Source organism: Rattus norvegicus, chromosome 14 (genome assembly GCF_021556685.1).
Source record: "Rattus norvegicus strain SHRSP/BbbUtx chromosome 14, alternate assembly SHRSP_T2T, whole genome shotgun sequence".
Lineage (NCBI taxonomy): Eukaryota > Metazoa > Chordata > Mammalia > Rodentia > Muridae > Rattus > Rattus norvegicus.
In genome coordinates, this window is record NC_141547.1 from 4,990,559 (window position 1) to 5,014,610 (window position 24,052).

The 24,052-nt window shown below is 40.7% G+C and overlaps 1 protein-coding gene across 2 annotated transcripts; it reads right to left on the reverse strand.

Annotated features, from left to right (window-relative positions):
* Positions 1-4,635: 4,635 nt before the first annotated feature.
* Zfp996l1 (zinc finger protein 996 like 1) lies at positions 4,636-22,284 on the reverse strand. 2 transcript variants are annotated; one of them, XM_087584650.1, is made up of 5 exons: positions 22,134-22,284; positions 11,854-11,977; positions 11,547-11,607; positions 10,995-11,038; positions 4,636-5,207 (listed from the first exon to the last, which is right to left on the reverse strand). In XM_087584650.1, the coding sequence occupies exons 1-5, from the start codon at positions 22,161-22,163 to the stop codon at positions 5,191-5,193; spliced, it is 276 nt and encodes a 91-aa protein (XP_087440776.1). In that variant the 5' UTR covers positions 22,164-22,284; the 3' UTR covers positions 4,636-5,190. The 2 variants fall into 2 exon arrangements, with proteins under 2 accessions (XP_087440776.1, XP_087440775.1); XM_087584649.1 differs by lacking the exon at positions 4,636-5,207 and adding an exon at positions 8,825-10,273 and having other exon boundaries at positions 22,134-22,273.
* Between the last annotated feature and the right edge of the window lie 1,768 nt (positions 22,285-24,052).

Below are 24,052 nucleotides of genomic sequence, written 5' to 3' on the forward strand. Positions count from 1 at the left end.
AAAATGCATGCAAGTGCGATGCTTGAAAAGAAACTAATAAATATGAAGGTTAATTAACTCTTCCGGGACTTACGAGAAAAAAATATCTCTTCAAACTGTATGAAGACTCTACAAACATTATGACCAAGTTTTTCTTTTTGAACTACCTGAAATGTCGAACCATGTAATCATAAACATGATATGAAGTTTTAACTAATTTTCTGCCAAACACTTCACTAAAGTGCTTATTGGAAAATAACGTGAGCATGCTGTACTGTTTCAGTTTCAACAATCAAAGTGTTGGCTACTTAACATGGAACAGAAGCTCCAAGATACTATGTCAATGTTAGATTGACACATAAGTGTTTACGCCAGGAAATGATTGTTCATCACCAGGGAGAGTGCAAACATTAATCATTGCTTATATTTTTGACATACAGGATACTCTCTTCTCTGTGGTATGATTGTAAGTTTTGTAACCATTATAGCATTCACACTATTTTAGCTTCTTAAAGGACATGTACTAAAGACTGTTTGCAACCTCAAATTTATCTTTTCAGGCCCAATCGTCAATACGTGTATCTCAATGGCTCAGTTAACTTCTTGCTGCCTCTCCATGATGGAGCTCTGTATTATATGAGGATGGCATGAGGCAGTTTTTCTCTTTCATGAACCACAGTGCTTTAAGATCTGTTTCAAAGCTGCTTGGAAGCCAGTCTTCCCGTGGCAGGCTTTTTAACAAGATGTAGAAATCGAGCTCCTCACACACCCTGCCAGCCTGGGCTCTGCCATGCTCCAGAACTGATGATAATGGACTGAACCTCTGACCTGTAATCGAGCCCCAACTGCATGTTGTCCTTATAACAGTTGACTCTGTCATGGTGTCTGTTCACAGCAGTAAAATCATAGCTAAAACAGAAATGAACAATCAAAAGGACAAAACAAACAAACAAAATGATTAAAGGCCATTTGAATGGACATATCCAGTCACTACCACTGTTGCCTGTGCCCTGGAATACTTGATATTGACCCTATGTGCCCTTGGGGGTTGGAGGGGAGGTGGGGCAAAGTCAAGGACACAGACTCTGGAAGCAGGTGGGAAAGGCAGCAGCAAACTCTGTTAACAATGCTGTAAGCTCTTTAATACCCTCCACCTGTGCTCTTCTTGTCCTAAGAAAGTATTTGTTCTAAACAGCACTTCCTAACTGGCTGCACCAGCAATCCATGGTCTCTCAGGCAGTCCTCAATTAGGTTCTTCTGCAGGAGATGCTTTTGAGGCCCCACTGTCCCTGCTATATACCATAGTATCATCCTACATTTTATACATTTATGAAAGGAATTTAAATAAAGTCACCATATAATGGAGGAGACAAGGGCAGAATAAGACAGCTTATATTACCAAGTAAGATGTCACCTTGAGTGCTAAGGAATGGATGACATCACCTTGAGTCTTTTGTCAAAGGGGATTCGATGGACTCCCACAAACATCACAGACTAGTGCCAAGGCTACTGGTTACTGTCCATAAGTTGATAGTAGAACCCTGTTGCTGAAGCCCTCATTTACTTATGACATCGAACACAAATACATTAAGCTGGTACCTCTCTGGAAACATTTTTGCTGCTGTAATTGATCCTGAGATTGGATTGTGAGTCTTACTCAGCACACAGAGGATGCCCTACAGCGTTGTTTCAACATCTGTCTGGAAGACATTGCTATACTGTTTTGACTTTGAACTTTAAGAGGGACATATGTTTCCCTTATTCTTATAACTCACTCAATGCCCTGAATATTGTGTGAATATTAAGGTATGTTAGTTCAGGTTTCTATTTGACAAAATATCATGACAAAAAATAAGTTGGGAAGAAAGGACTTGCTTCATGTTAAAGCTTATAGTCCATCATCTAGGGATGTCAGGGCAGGAATTTAAGGCAGGAATCTGGTGGTTGGAACTGATACAGAAGCCATGGAGTTCTGCTTCCTGACTTGCTTTTTATGGATTATTCTTCATGGCTTACTCAATCTGTATTCTTATAACACCCAGGGGCAGCAGCCCTTGGGAACGGGCCAGTGGTCCCAGCACTCAAGTGGTAGCAAGCACTCTTTGAATGATGTTAGGCCTCCAATTTTCATTCTAAGTACAGAACTTTTTTTCAAATAATGTGAGATAGGCAGCACTGTTTTTAATTCTGAAAGGGGTAGTGAGATCGCTGGTTACATCTTTCTAGTGATTTCTTTCTTTTTTTTTTTTTTTTCATTTCTTTTTTTCGGAGCTGGGGACCAAACCCAGGGCCTTGCGCTTGCTAGGCAAGCGCTCTACCACTGAGCTAAATCCCCAACCCCTTTCTAGTGATTTCTTATATATTAATATATTCTCATAAAGTAGGAAGACATCAACTCAGGTATCAGAAACGTAATGCCAATAAGAAATTACTAAGGGTTGGGGATTTAGCTCAGTGGTAGAGCACTTGCCTAGCAAGCGCAAGGCCCTGGGTTTGGTCCCCAGCTCTGGAAAAAAAATTACTAAGAAATATATATATATATATATATATATAACATTTAATTGTATGTTATATTACATACACTATATTATTACAACTGTGTGAGTCTCCTCAGGGGCATTGCTCCTTCTCTTTGAGTTGTGGTCTCTTACTGAGACTGAAGATTCCTGATGCCGGTAGGTCTGCTGCAGAATGAGCTCCATGGATCATCAGGTGTCCCACCCATTATGGACATGGACCCCCGTGCTGGCTTTAATGCGGCTGCTAGGGACATGAAACAAATGCTCATGCTGCACACTAGGCCCTGTGTGAACTGAGCTTTCCCTAGGCATCCTATTTGGTTTCCATTTTAAAATGTACAACACAGTGATGTATTCACAACGCTGCTCAATATCATCATGATGCATTACCAATTAATGTTTTCCAGGATCTGAAGTGAAATTTTACGTTAATTCTCAGATTTTTCTTGTTTTTTTTTCTTTTTTTTTCCCCCAAATCTAAAGCACTTACACTTGATTTTACTTTGTCCTTAGGGATGACTCTAATGCACCCCACAAGTCAGGGGTGAGATGCAGTCACATGGGAGTTAGCACCTGAAGCTTTTCTCTGACAGTGAGCAGAAAGACAAACATCCAGTGGCAGTGGACAAACCCACCTTCTGTTTCACAAAGAAACCAAGAAAATGAAGAGGGTCGGGGGGACAGAGAAAGCAGGGGAGTAGTAAAACCCAAAGGGAAAATTTTCTAGAATATCATATCAAATGGAATCAAAGAATAGTTTCTAGAATATTTTATACAATGGATCCAAAATCCAGAGTGACTGAGAAGCATTAGAAAAGCCATCCCCTCTGGCCCTGAAGGAGGGAGGTAAGAAAGACTGCAGAATCAGCAACAGAGTTCATTTCTCCGTTTAGACACCATATACACAATTGTGCCACCGTGCCATGATACCTGCCAACAGTTAGGTATTGAGGTGGGCAGCAGGTGACCTCTAAGCCATTAACCTTACTGTTTGGGGAATCTAGAATTGATGAATTCTAGCAACTATCTCTTTCTTGCCTTGTGGGGCAAAAATCTTCTGCCTTTTGGCAATGAACTCTTGCTGATTGCAGCAGGGGACTGAGAAAAGAACTTAGTTACTTGGGCCTTTTACTCTTTGACAGACTGGGCTTCTTGCTAAACTAAAGGCTAGGAGTGGATGAATTCTTGGTGAGCCCTAGAGAAAGAAAAACAAGTCAGGAACGCAGGCACACACGAGCACGCGCACGCACGAGCACGCGCACGCACGCACACGCACACACACACACACACACACACACACAAAGAGAGGGAGGGGGGAGACTGGATGAAGCAGAAGAGGCTACATGTAAGCTTTTTAGCAAAAGGTTTCTCTTTAGGAAAAAAAAGCCTCATACATAAACTGTTACACCAAAGGGAGTTACGGCAAAATGTAGATCATAAGGTAAAAGCAGTGTTTCGTTCTATTTTACTGTCTTCAGAGGCACCAGAAGAGGGCAACAGGTCACATTACAGATGGTTGTGAGCCACCATGTGGTTCTGGGAATTGAACTCAGGACCTCTAGGAAGAGCAGTGAGTGCTCTTAACCGCTGAGCCATCTCTCCAGCCATGTAGATGGCTCTATCCAGTGGTTATTCATCCAGAGCAATAGCTTTAATGCCCTTGCTTTGTCATAGGGCATACCTGTAGCCTCATCCTTGGACCAGAACAAGAATGTTTTTTTTTCTTCTTTCTTTCTTTCTTTTTTTTTTAAGATTTGTTTATTTATGTGAGGAATCTGCAAGTGTTTTCAGACACACCAGAAGAGGGATTCAGAAATCAGTCTTTGTAGATGGTTGTGAGCCACCATGTGGTCGCTGGATATTGAACTCAGGAACTCTGGAAGAGCAGTCAGTGTACTTAACCAGCCTTTTTTTTCCTGATCATTAATATGTTCCAAGACTGTTTTATTTTCCTAGTACAATTACAGCATAACAGTTTTAGGAGTGCATCAAATCTCCCTGCACATGTTGTAAATGCCCTGCTGGTTAACTTTTATCCACTCAATAGGATACAGTCTTATCCATTACTTTGACTCATTTGGAGAAAAGGGATTGTACACCATCAACAGTCCCCTCACAGAGAACCGGACAATCCGCCTACAGTCTCACATTTGTTTGTAAAAAGTGTCTGTTTACATTTGCATTCAGTTGCATATGATTTGCACTGGAATAAGGTTCTTCACTGACATCTCCTCCTGTGAGCCTGCAACCCTACCGTGACACCTTACAGAGCCCAGCCATCCACACTCACTGACCTAGGGGTCAGGGGAGAATCCCTGTGTCTCTGAGTCTCTTTGGGTGCTGGGACCCAGATCAACTTAGTGGACACAGCCCTGCAGGAATAGCTGGGGTGGGAAGGTTCTGAAATCCTGGGACCCATGTGGGAATAGGGAGTGGCACAGGCCATGTGCAAGGTGTCAGAACAGGCACAGGACCAAGGTCCTGGCTTAGTGAGCACTGGAGGGTCTATATGCACAGAGCACAAGCTGGAGCCCCAGCCCAAGCTCAGCAAGTTCAGAAAGCCACCTCTTCTTGCTGTAATGAGTAAGCATCAGGTTCCTGAGTCAAGTTTCAGAGCAGAATTGGAAATCTGACTGGAAAAACGAGACAACAGCACATTGGAGTGTGAGTCACTATGTTGTCCACAGCTAGGCTAGACAGTGATACACCCTGAAAAAAGATATACAGCATGGAAACAGTTAATTAGTGATTAATAGTCAAGCTGGGCAATCAGTAATAAAAAAAAGTAACAGTAATTATGCAACCATAAGCAGAGTACCTAAATGTAGGGATTTTTAAAATAGTAAACCTTTGTTGAAAAAAATATCCTTCATAGCACAGACACTTAAAGCCTCAGAAGACACCTTGATGTGCACGTATAACAAGTACTCCAATGTATGTGCCACATGGACACTTTGAACTTATTCATGAACTCTGTATTTTCCCTCCAGTTCCACCATACACATTGTCAGGAACCATAATGGGACAGGGTCATAACAAGCAGGTGATTTTCCTGAGATGGCCTGCTTCAGATTATTATATACTCTACAACAGGTTCAGTCTTATGAGGCAAGGCCTTAGCAGAAATCATTTTAGGAAAGGTGCCTGCTATTAATATGCTTTTCCTGTTATTATTAGACATGTATAACAGTCTCTACGTTATAGCCCTTCCCCCAGAGTCATAGGTCTCTGGGGATCTATGAAGACGCACTGTCTTGTAGTGATGCTACGTAGACAAACAAATGACTCCTTAAGCCTTCATGATGAACCTGTAAGGATTCCTGAAATTGTATCAGAGATTATTAAGCTCTTTTAGAGTGGGACTGTTATTAGGTCATTTCCTGATCATCAAAACTGTGATAGTCTCCGAAGTATCACCAGTTAATTGCTGTTAGATAGTAGCCAGACTTTCTCCTACTCAGAGCACATCCCAAGTGTCTGTTAATCAATTAACAAAAGATCATATAAAGAGAACTAATGATTTATTGTTGGTGATGCGACAGAAGATAAAATACTGACTGGGTTTATCTATACAAACTTGACTAATAACTTAGTTATGGTTTTCAACCTGCAGTGAATCTGTGGAGTTGACAAGTGAGGGATGTTTAGTCAGATAATTACTCCTAATGGATATGAATGTAAACATTGTCTGTGGCAAACTTCTATTTCAATTTATGATTTGATTTCTTGAGTGTGAACTTGTGATGAACGTTTTAACATATGATCATGTATTCTGAAAGATGTATACGTACTGAGGACAAAGGGATGAAAGAGAGGAGTAGAATTTTTCCCTTTCTAGAATTTTTTTTTTTGGGTTTCCCTGAATACAAAACAATGTTTTTCCCTTTCGATATTTAGAAGATTTTTTTCCCTTTCACGCTTAGGATCGTTCTGACATTACGCAAGACCCAGATACACAAATCCGGAGAATATACCAAAAGGACACTGTCCTATAACACAAGAGCACTTGCTCAATTACATTTATAGCAGATTTTTTGTAATAACCAGAAATTGGAAACAAGCTATATGTGTCTCAACTGAAGAAGGAATAGAGAGAAATTTAGTACAACTACAAAAGGACATACTATTCAGTTATTCAAATCAAAGACATCGTGAAATTTCCAGGCCAATGGAAGGAACTTGAGCATATTATCCTGAGTAAAGTAACCCAGACCCAGAAAGACACATGTGGTATATACTCACTTGTAAATTGACATTAGCCATAAATTTCAGCATAACCATGCTGCAAGCCACAGACCCAAAGGAACTAAGCAATAAGGAGAGCTCAAGGGAGGATGCTTGAATCTCACTCAGAAGGGGAAAGAAAATAATCATTGGAGGTGGATGAAGAGAGGGAATTAGGTGGGAGAGGAAGAAGGCGGTGTCTGGGAAAGAGAAGGGATTGTACGGGGCATCTCTAGGACTAGCTGGAGCCCTTGGATACTGAAGACTACTTGGAGTCTGTTGGGTGTGTGTAGCTGAGACTCCTAGCTCTGAGCATATGGAGATTGAAGTGGTCAACTCCTGTATCGAGTTCAGACTTTCAATACAGGGAGGGAGACATAACTCACCCATAAAACCTTCAACCCAAAGTATATATTACCTACAAGATGCACAGGGTTTAAGGTGGAGAAGAGACTTAAGGAACAGCCAACTGATGGCTAGCCCACCTTGAGGTCCATGCCATGTGAGATAACCATTCCCTAACACTACTAATGATATTGTTTTATGCTTACAGACCAGAGCCTAGCATCCCTTTCTCCTGAGATGTTTCATCAAGGAGATGATACAAACGAGTACAGAGACCCAAAGCCATACATTGGTCAGAACTCGAAGAGTCTTATAGAACAGTGGGAGTTAGAACTGACCAAGCCCAAGTGCTCAAGGACACCACAAAAAGACCCATATCTTCAACTTACCTCAGCCCATGGGGGCTCCCAGAGAAATAACCACCAACTAACACCATGCTGATGATGGATCCAGCCCTATTCATGTTTGTAGCAGATGTGCAGCTTGGTGGGCTCCCGATCAATTGGGAGTTAGGGCTGTCTCTGACTCTGATGCCTGACATTAGATCCCCTTCCTCTCCCTGGACTGCCTAGGTGGACCTCGGTGAGAGAGGGTGTAGTTAGTCCTGCTGGAACTGGATGTCCCAGTCAGAGAGGTACCCAAGGGGTGTTTTCCGTTCTCTAATAAGAATGGTGCATGGCGTAATGGTGGGAGTGATTTGTGAGGGTGGTCCTTGGTGGAAAAGAACAGGGGCTAAGGTCAGAATGTAAAGTGAATGCATTAATTAATGTGAAAAAAGAATTTACTTACACAAATCTTCCATTTCCCTTATCTGTTTATGATTGTATCATTACTGGTAATTTTATACTGATTTCTGAAACCAACTATTAATTCCTAATTAATATTTTCCCACGGTGTATAACCTTTTAAAAGTGAATGTACATATATATATATACATATATATAATATTTTGGTCTAGCATAGTAGCAGCTAACTTGGGCCATGCCCACGGATGTGCTGGTCTTTGTATTTTCCAGACAGGCTGACAAATCCGTTCTGAAACTTCATTCAGGAACCAGGTCCTTACTTTTGGCAGTCAGAGGCACTGATTTTCTGATTTCTTGAGGTTGGTTTTGGGGCTCCCGCTTGGCTCTCAGCTTGTAGACTCACCCTCCCCTGTGACTTAAGCTCGGGCCTTAGTCTGAGTCTGCTGATGCTTTTACCTCCTGAAGCCATCACTGTAGAGCTGTGTCCCCTTATCCTAGCTACAAATCCCAGCACCCAGAGACCCTCACACTGACACTCATCTGACCACTAAGCTAGTGTGTATGGGTGGATGGTCTGGGTGAGATTGCCTGCTCATTCCTGGAGAAGATTGTGAGGATTGTCCTTGCAGTGGAAATCAACTGAAAGTGAATGCGAAATGGAAACTGTTCAGAAACGAACTTGAAGCTGAACACAGAGGGTACAAGTGCTTTTGGGGGGTTGATACTGTAACATTATTAGTTCTCCAAATGAGCAAAATGAATCTAGTTAATTAATGGATAAAATTTAACTAGGAGGGCAGTTAGCAAAGGCATATCGATATTTAATACATTGATATGTTCAGAGGGTTGACCAGCCTGGCTTTAGTGGGTGGTTGGGGAACAACCTCATATAAGAACAGGAAATGGGCATGGGATACGGGGCTTTTGGATGGGAAACCTGGAAAGGGAATAACATTTGAAATGTAAATGGAAAATATCCAATATAAAAAGTAAAAAACACACCAGTTAAAGTATATCTACAATATTGCTTCATTTTCTTGCTTAATTGGGAAATGGAAAGGCTCCTTTCACTTTTACAAAAACATACAGATTTACAGTACCAACTGTTCATGGGGAATCAATGTGCTTGGATTTTAGGAAGTGTGTGTGTGTGTGTGTGTGTGTGTGTGTGTGTGTGTGTGTGTGTGTGTGTGTGTGTGTTTCTAGCCTGCATTCTTTTTATGACTTTGATGATGCCCAGGAAAGGATCTTTATCATCTCTGTTACATTAATTGGCCGTCTCTGCAGTATGTGTCCTTTCACGAATTTGAAGATCACTGTGACCAGCATAGGCTTTACCACAATGGGTACTTTCATAAGGTTTCTCTCCAGTGTGTGTTCTCCTATGCCTTTGAAGATTTGTCTTTTGTGTAAAGGTTTTACCACATTGGTTACATTCATAGGGCTTCTCTCCAGTGTGTGTCCTTATATGGATTTGAAAAGTACTGTGATGGGCAAAGGCCTTTCCACACTGGTTACATTCATAAGGTTTCTCTCCTGTATGTGTCCTTTTATGATTTTGAAGAACACTGTGTCGGGCAAAGGCTTTACCACATTGGTCACATTCATAGGGTTTCTCTCCAGTATGAGTTCTTTTATGGCTTTGAAGATTATTGTTACTTGCAAAGCCAATTCCACATAAGTTACAGGAAAATGGTTTCTCTCCAGTATGTATTCTTTTATGGCTTTGAAGAACACTGTAATAGGCAAAGGCCTTACCACATTGGTTACATTCATAGGGCTTCTCTCCTGTATGTGTCCTTTTATGACTTTGAAGCGTACTGTGACGGGTATAGGCATTACCACATTGGTCACATTCATAGGGCTTCTCTCCTGTATGTGTCCTTTTATGCCTTTGAAGAGTACTGTGACGGGCATAGGCATTACCACATTGGTCACATTCATAGGGCTTCTCTCCAGTATGAGTTCTTTTATGTCTTTGAAGATCATTGTTACCTGCAAAGCCTTTACCACACAAGTTACAAACAAATGGTTTCACTCCAGTATGTGCACTTTTATGGATTTGAAGACCACTGTGATGGGCAAAGGCCTTACCACATTGGTTACATTCATAGGACTTCTCTCCTGTATTCATCCTTTTATGACTTTGAAGATCACTCTGACCAGCAAACGCTTTACCACGTAAGTTACATGTGTGTGGTTTCTCTCTAGTACGCGTTCTTTTCTGGCATCCCACATTGCTGCAACATGCAAAGGTTTTCCCACATGGGTTAAAATCATAAGGTTTCTCTTCTCTTTGTGTTCTTCTGTTTATTTGGACACTATTATAGTATACGAAATCTCCAGTAAGTGTTCTTTTACATGTATGAAGATGACTGTGACTTGCAAACATGTTTTTTATACTGCACACCTTCATAGGGCTTCTCTCCAGTGTGAATTCTTTCATCACCTTGAAGAGGCCTGTGATATACAAAATTGTTATCACTTTTCATATATTCAGTGTTTCTCTACAATATGAATACTTTCATGCTTGTGTATGTAACTGGCAATGAAGAACTGTTTACTAAATTCATTATGCTAATGAATATTTTTATCTGTACTAATTTATTTTATAACGTTTCCTGAATAAAAAGAGGAATCAAATGTACTAAGGGTTTATCATTTTCATTAAATCCATTCTGCTTCATTAAGGTTCTTATAGTATTCTTTTCCTTTTTGGGGTTTTTGTCATATCTGACAAAATTGCAAAAACTCCGAGGTTTGCCAAACGATTACATTCATAAATTTTCCCATACTGTGGGCCATTCAACATTTGCAACATCAACTAGGATGCACAGAAAATTTCTACATAGGTAATTTGTGTAGTGCGAGGTTTTGAATGTATTCATAATGAAACTGGAAAATCATAGAACTGTAAAATTGTATCATGTTAAACAAGTCTGCACTAAGTGGGGAAAACTACATATCTTCTAATTTCCCAAGGATATAGAGAGGTACAGTACCTCTGTCATTATCTCTTAGCAATAGAATCTTATATCTTTTGTATATGATAGACTGATTGACAGATAGGCGAATGGATATTATATATATATATATACATATATATATATATACATATATATATAAATAAAGAAATAGGTAAATAGATATCTAGATGGATGAGAAGTAGAGGTAGATTTACCTTGAGAAAGATAGATATAGATACATCTGTCCCTTATAATACACCTATGAAAAGAAAAATAACAAAAAAATTTTCCACATCGCATTAACACAGTTTGACATTTTGTTTTTCATAGATAGGTGCTATTTGGATAAAGATTTCTCAACAACTTTCTTAACTCTGTTGAACTGCCCCTGTCACTAAACTTAGCCTCCTTTCTACAGGTATATGACCAACATCGGTTTTACTATGCACTGTTTGCTTATTAGAAGGTTCTGGACATATATGCATCACATGTTCAAAGTATAAACTTTTGATATATCTCAGTGTTATATTACTAAACAGACTGGCAGTTCTACAGAGTAGCGCTAATTCAGCTGTACTTGAAATAGTAGTACCTGTTAAGGCATTGTTTCGTGTATTCTTTCTCAATGGAATGCCTTACAAACACAAATCATGCATCTGTGAGAATTTCATAGTCAATATCCTTAAAGCTCTGCTTATTTACACTGATGCTTTTTAACTACAATGTCAAGAAAGGCATATTTGAATCAGCATGCACATAAAAATTACCTTGCTGGCCTTCCAGGATTTTGACAATTTTCCTCAATACTCTGGTCTTTCCAGTAATAGCCTAAAACATGGTACCAGAAAAATGAATGACATATTATTGCTATTTAGAAAAAAGTCAAGGTACTTTGCATCTTCACTGAATCTTAGAAACATGCCTGATTAATTCACCACATTCTCCCTCCTTCTCTATTCAAATTATAGAAGAGTACCAATAACAGCAACAAACGCACTGAAGCAAGCAAGATAGCAAAAAACAAAACACAGTTGCCCCCTATTTTAAAAATGGAAACAACAATAACAGCCTTACCTACAGCAGTGAGGTTCCTGTAGGTCTCCAGCATCACATCTCTGTAGAGACTCTTCTGGGAAGGATCCAGCAAAGCCCATTCTTCCCGAGTAAAGTTCACATGAATGTCCTCATATGTCACTGCCTTCTCAGATATCACATTCATGTGTACAAAAGAAAGCATGGTGCTTACATATTGAACATGCATATTTCATTGGTAATATATTATTCTAGTGTTTCTCCAACGTATTTCCTGACACAGAAGTTGTAATGTAATCACTAACTCATTAGAGAAGGAAACTGAATAAGGCTAACATCTTTCATTTCTTCACCTTTTGAATAAGATATACCCTTGAAAAGAAATGCCAATTAAGAGGCATAAAGAGACAAGTAGAAAGATCAACAAGAATAAGCACATATCATAGATGTTGTATAAATAATTATTGACTGCAGAAACAATGAGCTTTTGATGAGATAGGCATTTTTAGTATGAATTATATTCATTCTGAGTATGGAAGATCTTTCCATCTTTTTAAGTATTCTTAAATTTCTGTCTTCGGGGATTTGAAGTTCATGGTATACACATCTTTCACTTGAGTCATTAGTTACATCAAGATATTTTCTACTATTAGTGGCTATTGTAAAGAGTGTTGTTTCCCTTATTACATCCTGGTTCCAGTTATCATTTGTATAATGGAGCACTACTGTTTTGTTTGAGTGAATTTTGTATTCAGCCACATCACTGAAAGTATGTATCAGCTCCAGAAATTCTGATAGAATTTTTGAGGTCACTCCTGTATGCTGTAACATCATCTGCATACAGATGTACTCTGACTTCCTCTTTTTCCCAATTTGTATACACTTTATTGCTTTTACTTTTTTTAATTACTCTGGCTAAAATGTTAAGTATTGTATTAAAGAGATAGGCACAGAGAGAGGGCATCCTTGTTTTCCCTTTATCTTAGTAGAATTGCTGCAAGATTCTCTCCATTTAGTTTACGCTGACTATTGGCTTGCTTTATATTCTTTTGATTGTGTTTATGAATATGACCTGTAACTCAGATTTCTCTAATATCTTTCACTTGAGTCATTAGTTACATCAATTTTATCAAAGACTTGCTGACCTCTATGCCTAGTAGCTTTATTCTTAAATGTTGGAACCTGGAAAAGACCTACATGTACCTTGAATGAAGAATGGATAAAGAAAATGTGGTACATATACCAAATGGAGTACTATTCAGCTATTAAAAACAAAGACAACATGAATTTTGCAGGCCAATGATGGAACTTGAGAATATAAGCCTAAATGTGGTAACCTGGACCACATAGTACATGCATGGTATGTACTTTCTTATCAGGAAACAGTCACTGTGTCATATGGGTACCATGATATATTCCACAGACATGAAGATGCTAACTGTGAAATTATGCCAAAACAAGGATGTCTAGATCCCACTTAGCAGGGGGAATAAAATAGGCATAAGAGGAAGGAGGAAGGCAGGGACCTGGAGTGGAGAGGGGATGGAAATTTGAATGGGGGATTCAGGATCAGGTGTGGAGAAAAATAGGAGAAATGGGTAGGTGGCCAGAAAATGAGTATACATCTGAAAATGACATGGATGAGGAGGTGGAGGCACCTGCAGGAAGAGACAGGGACCTGAGATAATCAAGGCAATAAGAATGGGTCTATGTCATTAAAACATAAACTGTATTGTATGCTGAGACTTGGATCGATTAGAATGATTGTTGCCTGGAAATATTTACCCCAAATGTACTTTATTTTACATAAGCAATGGTTGGGCTGAAATTAGACTCCCCATTTCTGCACCAGGTTGACAAAGTCAATCTTCAACAGGTTTTCCTTCTCATGTCTTAGCATGGTTCACATCCCTATTTGACACATAAAGGGACATCATGAACAGAAGTTCATTCTGCAAGTGACCTAGACTGCCTTCAACAGAAAACATTATCATATGTAAAAAATCTGGGGTGGAATATACCTCAAAAGCTAATAAGGCAGAACAATCTTCAGGGGCACCCAGCTTTCATTCCCAGTATATAAAACTCATGTTCCAGTATTTCTAACATAACCCCCCCCCCCCCCCCGCGCCCACTGCACCGCAAGCATGACCAGGGTACAAACCATACATATGGGCAAAACATTTGTACAAATACAATGGTTAAAATTCTTTCAGTAGGAGAGCGGTGGGGGGGGGGGGGGACACTAGAACCATAATATTTGTTGTTCAAGCTGGGCACCGTAGTACATTTTCTCAATATCTTCACTAAAAATGCAAAGAGAATGTGGAACACTGGGTGATGGGTAACTGGAGGTAGCCACAAGGAAGTCCCAGATGTCAGGAAAGCAAGAGGTTGCCAGGACTCAATAGGGATGACATTAGATGAAATTCCCAACCAAGGGGAGAGAGAATCTGTACAGACCATATCTAGAGGTTATGCACAGCCTCTGTTTAAGAGATGGGGCCACCCACCCATCACAAAAATATTAACACAGAATTGTTCCTTCCTAAACGAAATGCAGTAACAAGGAATGGACCAGGGACTCAGTAAAAGGCCATCCAGAGACCACACCACTTAGGGATCCAACCCATGCATACAACAAACCCAAACACTATTGCTGATGCCAAGAAGTGCTTGCTGACAGGACCCTAGTATGGCTGTTCCCTGAGAAGCTCTGTCAGAGCCTGACCAATACAGACGTGGATTCTTGGAGCCAACTATCAGACTGAGCATGCCACCCCGCAGTTGCATAAGATATATATATATGTGTATACACACACACACACACACACACACACACACACACACACACACACACATCCCAGGGCACCCAGGGAATAAACCCCCAACCAAAGAGTACACATGTAAGTACCCATAGCTCCACCTGCTTATGTAGCAGAGGATTACCTTATCTGGAAACAGTGGGAGGGGAAGCCTTTGGCCCCATGGAGACTTGATGCCCCAACCTAGGGTAATTGTAGGGGTGAGAGGCAGGAGTTGGTGAGGTCCCTCATAGAAAAATGGTGAGGGAAGGATAGACGAGGAGGTTTTGGGAGGGGAAACTAGGAATGGATTTAACATTTGAAATATAAATAAAATAACCAATAAAAGAGACTGAGAAGGAAATAAAAATTAAAATAAAATCAAAAGTTCCACCTAAAAAATAGGATACATTCTTAAACAGAGGATTCTCAACAGACAATCTCTAATGGCTGAGAAACGTTCAAAGGAAGGTTCACCATCCTTAGTCATTATGGAAATTCAAATGAAAACTATTTTGTGACTCTATGTTACACATGTCAGAATGATTAAGATGAATAAAATGAGTGACTTTTCCTATTAATAAGAAAATAGAGCAGGTATGCCACCCCTCTAAGGCTCGTAGGAATGCACACCGATATAGTCAATATGGAAATCAATATCACCATTCCTCAGAAAACTCGGCATCCATCTAGCTCAAGACTCAGCTATATGAGTCTCACTCATGTATGCCAATGTTATACCATCAACGAAACCACAATGACACATTTTCAACTGTGTTCATTGATGCATTCCTTGTATTGGCCAGAAAGTAAGAAAATCTGTAATGGCCCATGCTGAAGATTGAATAAACAAAATGTGGTCTTTTCTCATAATAGAGTATCACTCAGCTGCTAAAAATATGACAACAGGAAATGCATGCATGACAACAGGCTGATGATTGGAACGAGAGTAAAATCCCCTACATGATGTAAGCCAGACCTAGAATGATGGAAATGATAGACATTCCATGGTAAGTGGATACTAGCTCTTAAATCAACCTCAATCAAGCTACCCTCCACATGCCCCGGGAGCTTACATAAAGAGAAGAAATTCATAGGGCACACAGGCTGGGAGCCTTCACCCCTCTGTTCTAGTCTCTTTGTGGAGAGAAGGTAGTCCACAAGCCACAGAAAGGTAATCATGCACAGTACAAGCTGTAACATCCTCCACCTACGCTCTACCTGCAAAATGTGCTGAGCTGAGGTGATAATGAACTTTTTGTGTGGACAACCAATGGTTGGTTTAACTTGGGGAGCTAGACATCAAGGGAACCACATGACTGGGTTTTCTGGAACCTCACAGAGACTAAAATGTCAAAACAGGGTCTTGAGTGGATCCCACAACAGGGCCTCTGTTTATGTGTTATGGCCAATTAACCTGGTGATTTGTGGTAATCCTGACACTGGGAGGAAATATGGCTCTGATTCCTTTGCTTCATCTTGATGCTCTTTTTTCCAGTTTGCTTGCCATGTTGAGCTTCAAATTGAGGGCTTTCAACATGCATTTTCTTTTGGTTCTTTTTTTTTTTTTTTTTTCGGAGCTGGGGACTGAACCCAGGGCCTTGTGCTTCCTAGGCAAGCGCTCTACCACTGAGCTAAATCCCCAACCCCCAACATGCATTTTCTAATTGCTTTGTTCTGCTTGGCTCTGCTCTGACATCTGCTCTCTGCTAAAGATAAAACAGATGGAGTGGGGACCTTGGAGAGAGTAGGTTGTGTGTGGGTGTGTCTGTGTGTGTATATACACACACATACATACACATGTATATGAATGACAGTTTTACCATTTAAGGCTGGTTACTAACTAAGAAGTAAAGAGGGGTTGGGGATTTAGCTCAGTGGTAGAGTGCTTGCCTAGCAAGCACAAGGCCCTGGGTTCCTGGGTTTGGTCCTCAGCCCCGGGAAAAAAAAAAAAGAAGTAAAGAAATATGAGTGACTTGTCCAAAGCTATAAGAGTTTTGCTCAAATACCATTTATTGTCATTACTTAAATTCAAACAAAAACAATATAGCATTTTTCCTGACTTCATTTTATTTTTTTTTTCCAGGGCTGGGGACCGAACCCAGGACCTTGCGCTTCCTAGGTAAGTACTCTACCACTGAGCCAAATCCCCAACCCCCTGACTTCATTTTAAATTTTTCATGCACTATGACTCAAGGGCAGAAAGTTCTGTTTGCATCCTAATAAAAGAACCTTCTGGATTTTACAGTATACTGTAGTAGTTATTTGATTTTCTTCTATCTGACAACTCTGGGTAGAAAAAGTTGGATATTTACGCTATCTTCTTCACACACCAGCTAAGAGAACATTATGATAACACACTGAAGGGAATGCTTCATCTAAACTCTGTGTTTCCTCCCCTCACTTTCTATTTCAACCTGTAAGGTAGACAAGATGGCTGACGCTCTTACATCAATTGAAAGGAAAATTATACAAATTTAAGGTTTAAAAATATAAAATTAAAAGAGTAAGCCCCAAAAGCCACAGACTCAGGGCTAAGCTCTGCCACCAGGAATAACAGGCCATAAAGATAAAGAAAAGGAATGCAAGAGAACTACTTTGCTTATCACCGGTGTGAGTAACTGTTCTTTGTTCTGCCCCTGTGATGTTTATTTAAGCCCCTACTTGTGCTTTCTAGCCATTGCGTCCTACAGAGAGCACCCCAGGAAACCAGCGGCCCAAGCCTAACCAGAGGTGTTTCAAATACAGATGCTTCATCAATTTTGACAAACTTTTAAAAATAATGAGGACCTAAAGACCCAACCATTCTCCTGATTTAGTAGCTCTGTTCCAGGAACCAGGAGGTCATAAAACCTTCTGGAGTCCCCTTATCTCCTGGAGCCATAAAACAATCCTGTAACTTGTGGCGCATTCCCCTTTGACGTCCCCCCATCCCCTGGGGCTCACAGCCTCTGCCTTTAAATGCTTTCTCCCAGCCTCTCGGGGTCGACACCTCTGTCTCTGCGTGGGATATGTGTCGGCCTGGAGATCTCTGTAATAGGTCTCCGTAATAAACCTCGCCTTTCCTTATTACATCCAAAATGGTCTCTCTGTGTCTGGGGTCCGCGATTTCCCAAAACTTGAGTAAGGGTCTCTCTGCGTGGGATCTTTCAAATGTCACAAATGGCAGTGCCATTACAGATTTAAATCGCGTGGGAACATCAGCCTCACACTACTTGTGCTCTCATTGTACGGTCTTTCATGAACAACAGGGCACTGATAGTAGTGATCTTTTATAAGGGCATAATCCCTTACTTGTGACCTTGATCAATGGTACCTATCAGCACATGTGTATAGAAATTAAACATACATCATCTTCAGTCCTTCTACAAAACTAATTCAAAGCGACTTTTAACTGTCCATGTCAACCTCTTCCTGATATTTCTTCTAAACTGAGAGGCCTCAAGCTCTACAGACCTCTCTGCATGGAGGTGATCTCTGCAGTCCCTCGTGCCTCACTGTGACTTCAGGAAATCCAACCCATCTGAATCCATATACAAATACATGTGGAAGAACATTTGAATGGCTGATCCCTGCCAAGCACCATGAACACATGAAAAACCACTGAAAAACACAAAACTCCTTTTCTACCCTGGAATTTAATTTTCATGGAAAAAGTGATTGTGGCAGGTGATAGTGGAAATATAAGAGGATTCTAATCAAATATTACTGAAGGATGATGCCCATCATCCTTTTTTCTAACTGTTTTCATACTCTTAGTAAAATTTATCACACAAAACTCAACATGGAAGGTAATGTTAGAAACTACTAGAAACCAGATATTCTAATTGTACATCTGTTTATTCACTGCTGACCAAAAGTAATGCCCTTATGCCCAATGGACAGTGATATCATAAGCAACACAGTTTCATGTGCCTGGAGTTGTGGAGTCATCCCCTCGCCACTAAATCAAAATCAAGAGAGGATCACAGGCCAAGGGCCTCAGCCTGGTTTATGATATGAACCAAGAGAACCAAGGTCTGGTGCACAGTCCACCACAGTCCCAGAAGACTGGACTCTGACACCACAGCTATCCTGTTCTTTCTGCTTCATCATCCTCCTTCCTTCACACACACTGTGGCACAGCTTAAGGCCTTCCTCACAGCTTCCCAGAATTGCATCGAAGGAGAACTCAAGAAAGAAGCTGCAAGCTACCTCCCACTGGTGATCCTAATTACTAGACTTGCCCAGATCCCTCATTGTTGTGACCCCCTAGTTTGGACTTTAGACAGTATCACATTCTCTGCTGGAGGACTAGAACTTGCGTGAGTCAGAAAGAACAGGTCTTCCTAGATGTGACCTTACATAAATAGGGGTAGACTCACCCTTAGTCTTCAACATTTTTATTTTCATAGAATCCTCCACTTTCTAGGAGTAACTCTCCATCATCCACGCTCAGGGTCTTTGGTCTGCACCTTTAATTACATACCCAATGTCCAGTGCAGCACCCTTACCTTATGTCCTGGGAAGTACAGCATGCAAACTGCAGCACAAATTCAAAAAGTAACAATAACTGAAGCTGGAAGAGCCATGCATGTGAATGTAAGTAAAAGTCAAAGGGAGGTGAATTGGAAAAGAAATAAAAAGGAAGGGACATGGCTGCTCCTGGATATGGTACAAGAAAGTTTACAGAGAGCACAAAGGGGAGAGAAGACCTAGAGGAAGGGACATCTAGAAGAGTCCAAAGTGAACAGGAACATGAGCGATGTGAAGAGAGGAAGGAGAGGAGAAATAAGCCAGTGGAGAGGATGAAATGGTTAATGATAGATGAAGAGAACATGTAATACATTTCAGTGTATGGCATAAGGAAGGGCAGCTTGGAGAGGTGCAGCCCAACCCATGGAGTCCAAGATGCTTTTGCCAGTCATAGATGGTAACAGGTAGGATAGAGGAATTCTGAGCAAAACCCACAAATGTCCTGCTTTCATTTGTTACATTGAAAGAATAAAAATATGCAGCTGAGAAGTCAGAAGTTTAAAAATGCTATCTCGCCCTTAAGAAGCCCTAAATACCTCAAATTCCAGACCCTACTCTCTACCTATAAGTAGGTAAAAGGTCACATTTCTAGAGCCTGCTCTCCCAGAAACTAGATAAAAGGACTTAAGATAAGGCCCTTAGATAAGCGATTCCTGACCTAGTAAAGATAACAGAAAGCTTCTCCCAGGAACTAGCTGACCAAAAGGTTAGATTAAAATCTTAAGAGAATAACCTTGAGAAGCAGGAAGCCTCTCCTAGGAACTATAGGACCATAAAGTTAAGCAATCTTGAGAGACTGGGAACTTCTCCTTGTGATTTTTCACATGACACCACCCTTGCCCCCTTGGGTGTGTTCTTCCTTTAATTACCCCTTCTACCAGCTACTGGTCCTCGAACTCCACTGACCTGCATGGGATACTGTAAGTCTCGACCCCAGTGCACAGGTTTCTATCGATAAACCTCATGTGATTACAGCAAGGACGGTCTTGTGTGAGTTCTTGGGGGTTCGCATCATCGCAGTGAGGGTCTCCCCACTCTGGGGGTCTTTCAGGTAGGGAATTTAGACATTTGTTTCAAGGTTTGAGACTTAACAATAGTAGAAAGTATAAGCTTAGATGATGTAATTATAATCTGAAAATTTACTGTAAACAGACAATATAGGTTTCATGGTATAAAACTATTCAGGTAAGAGAAATATATTCCAAAGCACAGAAGTTATTAGAACTTTTCCCTTTGACATGTCCTCCAATATCAGAATTTTATCACTACCACTAGACACAGACATACTAATATGCCAGGCTCAGACACACTAATACGCCAAGACCTTCTCTGTTGGTTGAACTTGTGTAACTACAGATAATTAGCTTATAAAAAAAATCAATCCTTTTCCATACCTAGATTCTTGATTGCCTTATTTTGTGTACCCCTTAAGTTTTCCAGTTTGGACATATTGATCGTCCAGCATTGCTAACATCACAACCCACTGATAATTACTATCATAAAACAGAGCTCCCTCCTTCCTTCCTCACCCTCACTTTCTTTGTTGTGATTACACCAGCTTCAAAGTTGGTCAGCAAACTGAACTCATACTCAAATCCCTCTGTATTTATATTTCCCCCAAGAAAATCAGGGAAGTGGGAGGACATGCTCTATCAGGGCTCAGACAGGATTTGCAAGACTCTCTTCAGGCACTGGGCAGCAGAGGCAGAATTAGGTTTTCAAAGTAATTACAAAGTAGTTGGCAAGCCTGCCCTACAGAAGAAATTCCTCTAAAGAGAAACAAGTAAGCAAAAGACTTGAGAAAAAGGAATAACATTCTTAATTCCCCAGAGACATTGCAGAAATAAGAATAAATAGTTGACCAGAGCTGTGATACTTTAGGGAAATGAAATTTAAGTGTTGCTAACAACTCACTTCTTTAAAAGATAAAGTCAGAACGATGGATAGCTGTAGGGACATGCGAGAGGAACAGCCAATACCTCCTAGGGAACACAGTGTCGATGACATAAAATATGGTCTGGTCAGTATGTGCAATATTAGCTCCAGAAATCTGTAACCTGACAGACACAGCGATAGCCAATGTCCCCTGATTCAGATTTCTGAGCTGACTTAAGTACATCAACAAAGTTGGGTTAAACAGTATCTCCCCATTTGTATACACACCGATCTGGACAATTTCTATTAAAATGCATGAATTAATAAATGCTGGGGAATTACAAAATCACTCATTTTGCCCTTTCAGTCCCCCTTCCTAATGATGACCTTGTAGGTGACTCCCTTACACTAAATCTGTGAGCTAGCTATTCTCTACAGTTTCACCCTGCGGGGTACACAGTAAACTGTTCCTCCTTTCTGTTCTGAGAGCAGAAGGCATGTTCCCCATCCACGCAAGTACTTTCCTGTCACTGCAAATGACACTTCATTACACGGCAGAGGTGAGCAATTTTGAAATGCTCTTGCCGTACATACTTTAACTATCGAATTTAAGACGTTTAATGAAAAGGAACGTAGGGTCCTTGCCCTGGGGAACAGGAGACGGAGATCCAGGTGATGACGTAGCTTGTCTCAGAAACAATTTTCTAAAACGCTAAACATGCAGCTTTAAAAAAATTATTCCATGAGTTTTCTTTACTCGTTTATTTACAATAACCGTGAAATATTAAAAAAAAATATGCTCTCAGTCACCCAACACTTGAGATGGGTTCTATAACCTAGACACAACTGACTCCAAATGAATCAAAACCAAAACGTTAAGGGAAGAGAAGAGCTTGTAGACTCTACTAATCCTGTCATCCACTGGCATCCTGCCAAGGCTCTTTCTCTACACAAGCCCCTGCTCCAAGTGTTTTGTGCAGATTCAGCTCTGAGAGTGAAGTTATGCAGACGCCACGGCTAGGTCCCTTAATGGCTAACGCCAAGAGTGAAGACGCAGGTGCCTTCATCAAACGGCTGGTACCCACCCATCCCTGCCTAGGCACCCCCGCAAGAGCTTCTGCTCCTCACCTTTGTGGGTAGTGAGCATATCCTGGCCATGTTGCAAATTCAGAGCTTTCTGAAACTTCCCTCCGCACAACACACCAAATCACTTAAAACCGCTCAAAAGCATGGAACATGCAGGGGGATTACCGGAAGAACCCTCCTCCTCTTGGGACTGGCAGGCCCTAATACAGGCGCTGATTGGCCAGAGAATCTGTCAGTCTTTGCTCTTCCACTGAGCACAGCCTCTTGGGACACTGAAATTGGAAAGTTCCTTACGGTTTTCTATGCCATCGCCTGGGTGGTGCTGGGCTTCAGAGGAATGCCAAGACAGGGCTCCGAGGTGGGAAAAGCAGTCTGAGATGAGAGGCGGGGCCAGAGCTGGTTCTGAGAATACTGGACCCCAGATTAGATCGACCCTGAGGGGTGGCCGGTGGATCCCTGACTATTGTACTTCTAGGCAACACTAGGTGTAGCTGAAGAGCAATAAAGAGTTGGACTCCCTAGGCGTCTTGGGGAATGTGGACTCCCTGCTTAGCTGAGCAAGGATGGTCCTTAGCTTGGCAGAGGCAGCCTCAAAGCACAGGTTGGCCTTCTGTGGGAGAGCTATGCTGCTGGTCTGTCTGTATGTGAAAAAGACCTCTGCACATTCCCCATGGTGGTGGTAGATGAAAGAGATAGTCCTTCGTTCTAATCTGTTTATTGTCTGTTCATGGCAGAAAATGCATCCTTACCCTTTCCTCAGGGTCTGACCTGAGATTAAATATCATTTCTAAGGAAGAAAGAATGTCTAGGAAGGGAAGCTTGTTGGCTAAGTCCTGTGGTCTGCTAGGTACTTCTGGTACTCTTGACTTCACTTTTTCCATGAATGATAACTCTAAATGTGTATGGAGGTAAAAATCATACGGCTCTGTTCCCTTGACTCCACTTTGTCCATGATGTCTCTAAACATTTAAGTAAAATCATATTAACTGTCCCCTTTATGTCAACCTCATTCACTGGTATAATGTTGTCAAAGTTCTTGTCATAAAACATATGTAAAATATTCTGTCTTTTTATGCTCACAAATTGATCATGTACGTTTCATTTTTAATATATTATTCTAGTGTTTCTCCAACATATTTCCTGACACAGAGGTTATAGTGTAATCATTAACTCATTTTAGAAGGAAACTGAATAATAAGGTTCACATCTTCGATTTCTTTATCTTTTGAATAAGATATACCCTTGTAAGGGAAATGCCAATTAAGAGACATAAAGAGATGTGTAATAAGGAAAAAATTAAAGATTTTTTAGAATTTAATGAAAATGAAGGTACAACATAACCAAACTCATGGGACACAATGAAAGCAGTGATAAGAGGAAAACACATAACTCTGAGTGCCTGCGGAAAGAAACAGGAGAGAGCACACAGAGCCTGACAACACACCTAAAATCTCTAGAACAAACAGAAGCAAATACACTCAGGAGGAGTAGAAGGCAGGAAATAATAAAACTCAGGGCTGGACTATACAAACAATCAACAAAACCAAGAGCTGGTTCTTTGAGAAAATCAACAAGATAGATAAACCCTTAGCCAATCTAACCAGTGGGCACAGAGAGTGTGTCCAAATTAACAAAATCAGAAATGAAAAGGGAGACATAACAACAGAACCTGAGGAAATTCAAAAATTCATCAGATCCTACTATCAAAGCCTATATTCAACAAAACTTAAAAATATTGAAGAAATGGACAATTTTCTAGACAAATAACAGGTACCAAATTTAAATCAGGAACAAATAACCATCTAAACAACCCCATAACTCCTAAAGAAATAGAAGCAGTCATGAAAAGTCTCCCAACCAAAAGGAGCCCAGGACAAGATGGGTTTAGCGCAGAGTTCTATCAAACCTTCATAGAAGACCTCATACCTATAGTGTCCAAACCATTCAACAAAATAGAATCA

Coding starts and splice junctions, on each gene's coding strand:
- Zfp996l1 (XM_087584649.1), bottom strand. CDS start 22,163: ATGGCCAGGATATGCTCACTACCCACAAAG. Junction 11,978..22,133: donor TATGCTCACTACCCACAAAG/GTGAGGAGCAGA, acceptor ATATCTGAGAAG/GCAGTGACATATGAGGACAT. Junction 11,608..11,853: donor CAGGAACCTCACTGCTGTAG/GTAAGGCTGTTA, acceptor ACCATGTTTTAG/GCTATTACTGGAAAGACCAG.